Source organism: Blennius ocellaris, assembly GCF_963422515.1.
Source record: "Blennius ocellaris genome assembly, chromosome: 7".
In the NCBI taxonomy this organism is placed as follows: Eukaryota; Metazoa; Chordata; class Actinopteri; order Blenniiformes; family Blenniidae; genus Blennius; species Blennius ocellaris.
Window position 1 is genome coordinate 1406439 of NC_137656.1, and position 7500 is coordinate 1413938.

Consider the following 7500-nt stretch of genomic DNA (forward strand, 5'->3'; position numbering starts at 1 on the left):
TTAAACTTTTTTTTTTTAAATGAATTTTATTTTGAAAAAACGGCATCAAAACCAGCTAATTAGCTAGTGATTCGTGACCGCAGCGCCCCCATTAGGCCACCTACCAAATGTCAGCTCAATCGGACAATGTTCGTTAGCATGCTAACGGGCATGCTAGGCTGCAAGCTAGCGGAGCCACCTGAAGATCTCAGGTGGTACTCCCCAGGTGGCCCCGATCCGTTTTTACTTCAATTCTGGTGCGAAAGACACAGCACTGATGGAACATGAAATGTTTTTCAAAAACTTCCACCGGCATGAATTTGAGGGCCTTAGGCGGATGTTTGATTTGTGGAGGTTTTATTTGTGACGGTTGTTGTATTTGTGACGGTTGTTGTATTTGTGACACCAGGGACAACGTCTGTGAACGGTTGAAGTTCAACAAGACACTCGGTGTGAATATAAATAAAGTAAATATATGGAAAATATTTCAATATTTCACAAAACAAGCAGCAAACAGAAGAATCAAGTTTCTTCAGGATCTCATTTGTTTCCACAGTAGATCATCTTCTGATGTCCCATCAAGAAGACATCGAGGCCCCGCTCACCATGTGTCCTTGAGCAAGGCACTGAACCTAACACCCTGCATCTCTTCACAAAGAGCTGCAGTGAGTACCAGAGTGAGGCCATGCCCCGTCCCCGCCTGTCTCCGCCTGTCCCTGCCTGTTCCTGCTTGTTCCTGTTTGTCCCCTCCTGTCCCTACCTGTTCCTACCTGTCCCCGCCTTTCACTGCCTGTTCCTGCCTGTCCCTGCCTGTTCCCGCCTGTCCCTACCTGTCCCCACCTGTTCCCGCCTGTCCCTGCCTGTCCCCTGCCTGTTCCCGCCTGTTCCTGCTTGTTCCGGTCTGTCCCCACCTGTTCCTGCCTGTCCTTGCCTGTCCCCGCCTGTCCCCACCTGTTCCTGCTTGTTCCTGTCTGTCCTTGCCTGTCCCTTCCTGTTCCTGCCTGTTCCCGCCTTTTCCCACCTGTCCCCACCTGTTCCCGCCTGTCCCTGCCTGTTCCCACCTGCCCCTGCCTGTCCCTACCTCTCCCCGCCTGTCCCTACCTATTCCTGCCTGTCCTTGCCTGTTCCTGCCTGTCCCTGCCTGTCCCCTCCTGTCCCCTGCCTGTCCCCACCTGTTCCTGCTTGTTCCTGTCTGTCCCAGCCTGTTCCTGCCTGTCCCCGCCTGTCCCTACCTGTCCCCGTCTTTCACTGCCTGTCCCCCGCCTGTCCCTGCCACCTCCTCTACCTGCCGTCCCCAGATGATCCTGCAGAACTTGGCGGCAGATGTTGCGATGCTAACTTGGCTCTGAAGTGCCTCCCTCGCTCCCTCGTCTCACCGACAACACAGTCAAACCACATTAGATCTCTTTATTTGTGCCCGGGGCGAGTTCGGCGCTGCAGCTGTGTCCACCCCCGCTCTACCTTTGGTGTCGGAGGCCCGCAGGCACTAAATGTGAGACCACAAAAAAAACAAAAAAAAAAGAGAGAGAGAGAGAGAGAGAGAAAAAACTGTTTCACTTTCATTTTCTGTCTCTCTTCTGCATCTGCTGACAATCCAGCGGTCAGGCTGCAGGCGGGAGGGGGGGGGGTTTGGGGTTTGGGGGTTGGGGGGGGATATGGGGGGGGGGCACAGACACCAGGTTCCCTGTTTTAACAGATGTCTGTGACAACCTGCTTCCTTCCACCTGTACGAGTCCTGGTGACCCTGCGGATGGAGCCGCTGAAACATTCATGACCCGGGAGGTTTCCTGTCCGCCATCAAAGACACTGCTGCTCCTCCTCCTCCTCCTCCACCTCCTCCCTCCTCCTCCCTCCTCCCTCCTCCTCCACCCTCCTCCACCCATGTGGTCTGCCATTCACTCTGAACCTGCCACCAAACACTTGGTCGTGAATGTGTTTCAATGGAGGAGCAGCGAGAGGAAGAGGAGGAAGAGGAGGAGCAGAACACTACACGGGAAGTCTAAGACGAGAGCAACACACACACACACACGCGCACACACACACACACACACACACATACTAAACAAATGATAAAAGACACTGTGAACTGTGATGTCACATGTCTGACCAATCAGCAGAGACCTGCTGCAATGAAGTCCCACCCACCAGGTAGGTAGGTGTGTGTGTGTGTGTGTGTGTGTGTGTGTGTGTGTGTGTGTGTGTGTGTGTGTGTGTGTGTGTGTGTGTGTGTGTGTGTGTGTGTGTGTGTGTGTGTGTGTGTGTGTGTGTGTGTAAAGCCACGACGGAGCACAGAGAGTTCAGGGTTCATCCCTTAACCAGCAGGAATCTAATAAATAAATGTTCGGAGGTAAACATTAACGGCGATGATACATCATGAGAACGACCAGGAAATAATTATCAATCTTCATTTTGGAATTAAAAAAATAAAAAATGCAGGATACATTGTTTTTCCACTAAAACTGGCGACATTCGTGAACGTGAGACGAGTCGTGTTTTCCTTTACAAGCAAGTGAAGAGAGTGAATTTCACAGCCCGAAGCTCCACAACCTCATGAATAATAAAACCACGAGACCGATCGACAAGCAGATTCAATGAATAAACAATAATCAGGTCCGAGCTGCAGTTTGACACAACGTCACAGTGGAACAACTTACTGAGCTGTGTTTTTCCCCATTTCAAAGATTTAATATGTTTTTGTGGCTCCAGATGAGTTTTAATTGGTGTAAAGAGGGATGGACTTTCACATGTGAACCGATACGGTACCGATACCCTGTGCCTGGAAACCCGTACATCGGTTGTTGTATTTGTGTTGATTGTTGTATTTGTGATGATTGTTGTATTTGTGACAGTTGTTGTATTTGTGACGTTGTTGTATTTGTGCTTATTGTTGTATTTGTGACAGTTGTTGTATTTGTGACGTTGTTGTATTTGTGATGATTGTCGTATTCGTGTTGATTGTTGTATTTGAATGTTGTATTTGTGTCGGTTGTTGTATTTGTGCTGATTGTTGTATTTGTAACAGTTGTTGTATTTGTGTTGATTGTTGTATTTGTGTTGATTGTTGTATTTGTGTCAGTTGTTGTATTTGTGTTGATTGTTGTATTTGTGTTGATTGTTGTATTTGTGTTGGTTGTTGTATTTGTGACAGTTGTTGTATTTGTGTTGATTGTTGTATTTGAATGTTGTATTTGTGACGGTTGTTGTATTTGTGTTGATTGTTGTATTTGTGTTGATTGTTGTATTTGTGTCGGTTGTTGTATTTGTGACGGTTGTTGTATTTGTGTTGATTGTTGTATTTGTGTTGATTGTTGTATTTGAATGTTGTATTTGTGACGGTTGTTGTATTTGTGTTGATTGTTGTATTTGTGTTGATTGTTGTATTTGAATGTTGTATTTGTGTCGGTTGTTGTATTTGTGCTGATTGTTGTATTTGTAACAGTTGTTGTATTTGTGTTGATTGTTGTATTTGTGTCGGTTGTTGTATTTGTGACGGTTGTTGTATTTGTGTTGATTGTTGTATTTGTGACGGTTGTTGTATTTGTGTTGATTGTTGTATTTGTGTTGATTGTTGTATTTGAATGTTGTATTTGTGTCGTTGTTGTATTTGTGTTGATTGTTGTATTTATGTTGATTGTTGTATTTGAATGTTGTATTTGTGTCGTTGTTGTATTTGTGTTGATTGTTGTATTTCGATGTTGTATTTTAAAAAAAAAAACCTCCGCCAACTCTCCCGTCGGTCACGGCGATGCTTTTAAGTACCGGGAATCGGTACCCGGCAGTACCGCCCGGTACGGGACAGGACCCCCCCCCCCCCCCCAGACCCTGGTGGTGAAAACAAGCGCTCTGCTGGACGGCTCACTCACCTTGTCCTCTGACGTGGGACGCATGAGAGACACCCGGTCGTACTGCCGGCGGAACAGAGCCCAGAGAGCGTCCAGACGTCCCTGAGGAGCAACACAACACCATTGATTGTTTTTACAGTTTTAAATAATTAAAAATTAAAATTTTAAAAATATTTTTACCACGACTGTTTAAACCAGGGGTGTCAAACATGCGGCCCGGGGGCCAGAACCGGCCCCCCAGACCATCTAGTCCATCGCCATGCGATTTTTGAAGCATTAAAAATGAAAAGTGACAAGAGGCTGATCTAAAAACACTCGATCGGCAAAAATGACATTTAAAACCGCCCTTGGTCAGAATTTGACCCCCGACATTAATGCATCTGTGGAGGTCACATGAGGCAACGCCTTTCACAATAAAACAACGAGTCCAACTTGTGTGAAGCAACACTTTAGACACGTAAACTCAAAACAATTTCCAGATGATGACAAATTGTTTTAATCCCGAATAAAAATACGATATCCAGATACAGGTGACTGAGGGTTTTTTTTTTGCAAATATAATAATTTCTGATTTCCTTTAATATGTATATTTCAGAATAAACTGGCAAATTCTTGCAGTTACAAAAGAATCAAAAGAAAGAAAGACTTTGACATTTGTCCATATCTGCAGTTTAATATGTTGTTTGACTCGTTCGGCCCTCCAGAGGTCAGATCAGGTTGATGTGGCCCCTCAACTAAAATCTGGTTTAAATCATACAAGCCCTGCCGTGACGGCGACCCGGCGCTCACCTTGATGGGGGTGTACCACTTGTTCTGGGAGTGGCGGGCGGCGGCGGGGGCCTTCGCTCGGGGCCGGCGGATCTCGGGCTCGTCTACGTCCTCGGGTATGGACACGATGGCGTTCTTGGCCATCTCCAGACGAGCGCCTTCCTCGGTGGAGCCTTTCTCTCCCCACCGCACCTGGAGGACGTCACAGGTTCAGCAGGTCCAGACCCACGCCGACGACGAGCTTTGGAAATCGGCGCCAAATTTTGTAACGGCAGAAAATAAAACTGGGCTGCGCAGAAAGCTTGAGGATTTAAACAGGCCGAGATAGTGACTCGCTTCACAGCTTTCTGAAGAGTGTCAGATAACACATGACCACTCGTAAAATACTGGTTTTGATTAAAGGGCTCATATGATTAATATATATAATTCACTTCCTAAATGTTCTCCAGTAGTAATAATCGTCTCCACATCTGGAACGACGCCCCAGAAGTGTAGACAGTGTGTCCTCTCTCTCCCCGGCTTGTTCCAGGTTTTAAAAGTGTGTTGCTCCAAGCAGCCAATCAGAAATCAAACCCTATATATTGTCATCGAGGGGGTTGAGCCAATCACAATCAAGGTAGGCTCCCCCCCCCCCCTTTGACTCCTCCCACAATGTAGGCAGCTCTGCTCTGGCACATGGCACCACGAGAAAAAACAACCAACAGCACCCACTAGTGGCCTAGCATGCTAACTACATCGTTTTCAAAATGTTGCCATGTAAATGTGAAACTTTCTGAAACGTTTAAATGCCGACAGCGATTACTACCATGACTTATATCAATATTTCCTTGAGGTAGTTAAAGATGTATACACTTTTTTTTTCACATTAACACTGATTTACCAACTTCAGAGGTTAGCTATGTTTTCTCACAATTCTTAAAATACCAAGAAGAAATGTTGATTAAAGAGAAAGATAAGTAGATAAGAGGGTGAAACTAATGCCACTAAAACTAATCAGGCAGCTCTGCTCTGGCACATGGCGCCACGAGAGGAAGGACTTCCTCCATCTTCCCATAGATGGTCATGTGTGGGCGGAGCCAGTCCAGCTCACACAGACACAGCAGATTCTGAATGCAGCTCAAGGATCCAATATTCTAATGGAGGGAAAATCAAGGACAAGAAATAAACTTTGAAAACAAGGTTTTTGGACCAACGAGATGCGAAAGTGTTGAAAAGCTGGATGACATGACTCTTTGAATGTTCTCAAGGTTCAAGAGTCCGGAGGACAAACACCAGATTCTACATGTTTGATCCTTCAAACATCATCCGTCCTCATGTGAGCTTCAAGTGGGACAGAGACAGAACAAGACAGACTGAAGAGACCGACTCCGTCTCTGTTCATAAATCAGTCTTACTTCACGACGCGACGAAGACAAACAAACTCTTGAACATCCTCCGCGGCGTCCCAGTTTCTTCTTCTGTCATCACGCTAACATATGGCACAATGTGTGTGTGTGTGTGTGTGAAACGGCAGAGCTAGTGCGGTAGTTAAGCTGTTCTGTTTTTAATTGAATTCATCACATCTGTTGCAAGAAGGAGAGATAAAAAAAAAAAACACTGTCACATGAATGGGGAGAGGTGATTAATTAGCGACGCCGTTTTCGTGCTGTAGGTAAGCCGTGACAATACAGAACAGCTTTTCAGAATCATCTCTGGGATACATGCCTGGCCTGCCGCATCATCAAGAAACAGAGAGAGAGAGAGAGAGAGAGAGGCCCGCCATGAATAAAAGATAACTTGTCACCTCCACCGGCTCAACAATGGCTGCAGGAATTGGCAGCGGCGTTGCAGGCGGAGGTGCGTCTTCGGCGCGAACGTCTGGCGTTCGGAGAGCTCGATGTTCAGTCCTCGTCCAGAGGCTTCGGGAGGTGAAAGACAAAAGTCTGTCGCCGCGGATTAAGCGCCGCGACACGAGAGGTAGGAGCTCGCGGAGGATGCCGGGAAATCCTCCGGGAGGCCCTTTCAGCCAGGAGTCCCCGAGGAGGAGCAGAACAAAGCGTCGGGGTTCAGGAGGAGGAGGAGGAGGGTTGGGGGAGGTGGGGGAGGTTGGGGAGGTGATAAGTTTGCTCTGTGAGTCAGGTTCTCGTGTCGAACTGGCAGCGGCACTCAATCTTTCACGGAGGCCGTGACTTGATCCAATCAGACCCCCGTGTCCGAGGCCGAGATGGAGGAGCTGTCATGTCGGAGGCATCAGTCACCGGCGCCGGGTTTCCTCCTCCTCAAAACTTCAAACTCTCGCAAACGCCGGACGTCAGCAGCTCTTTTTCTGATGATGCACGCTTGACGTGACGTCCCGTGTCAGATGTGTGTCGCCTCGCTGCCTCTCTTCGTCTACGGGACGAAGGGGTTGGGGGGGGGGGGGGGGGGGGGGGGCGGGGCTCTTACCTCCATGCGTTTGATTCCTCCGGCTCCTCGTCCTCCGTAGTACGAGGCGTCCACGGTGGGCCACTTCTTCTTGGACTGGACCTCGGGCTCCTGGACGGGGACAGAAACGGAGACGACGTCGCATCAGTACATCCAACGTGGCAAAAAACTTTCCTATTATTAATCAGCGTTTAATCAGACATTCAGGTTTGAGACCGAACCGAATCACATGGAAAACGTCACGCAGTTACGCTAGCTGCTGGATCGGGGGGGGGGGGGGGGGGGGGGGGGGGGCACTGTCGTTCCTGGTCTCAAACGTTGACCAGAGAGGAAGTAAAGAAAGAAGAAACTCATTGATTGGTCCGGACTAGGCTAGGCTAGCTAGCTCGTGGCTAATGGGTAGCCAACAGACAACCACGATACAAAGTCTCCAGACCGCGACAGGGTTAAAGGGTAGGGGAGAGCTGAACCCAACCCTAAACCCTATTTTCCAACCTTTTCTTACTGC

The 7500-nt window shown here is 47.9% G+C and overlaps 1 protein-coding gene across 1 annotated transcript in view; it reads right to left on the reverse strand.

Moving 5' to 3' along the window:
• Positions 1–7500, reverse strand: part of antxr2a (ANTXR cell adhesion molecule 2a) — a 75354-nt gene that overhangs the window by 26817 nt on the left and 41037 nt on the right. Inside the window, exons 14-16 of the mRNA XM_080499076.1 lie at positions 7014–7103; positions 4611–4781; positions 3843–3923 (exon numbers count right to left, since the gene is read on the reverse strand). Of these exons, the coding sequence (XP_080355202.1) occupies positions 3843–3923; positions 4611–4781; positions 7014–7103 (342 nt within the window). The remainder of the gene's footprint in view (positions 1–3842; positions 3924–4610; positions 4782–7013; positions 7104–7500) is intronic.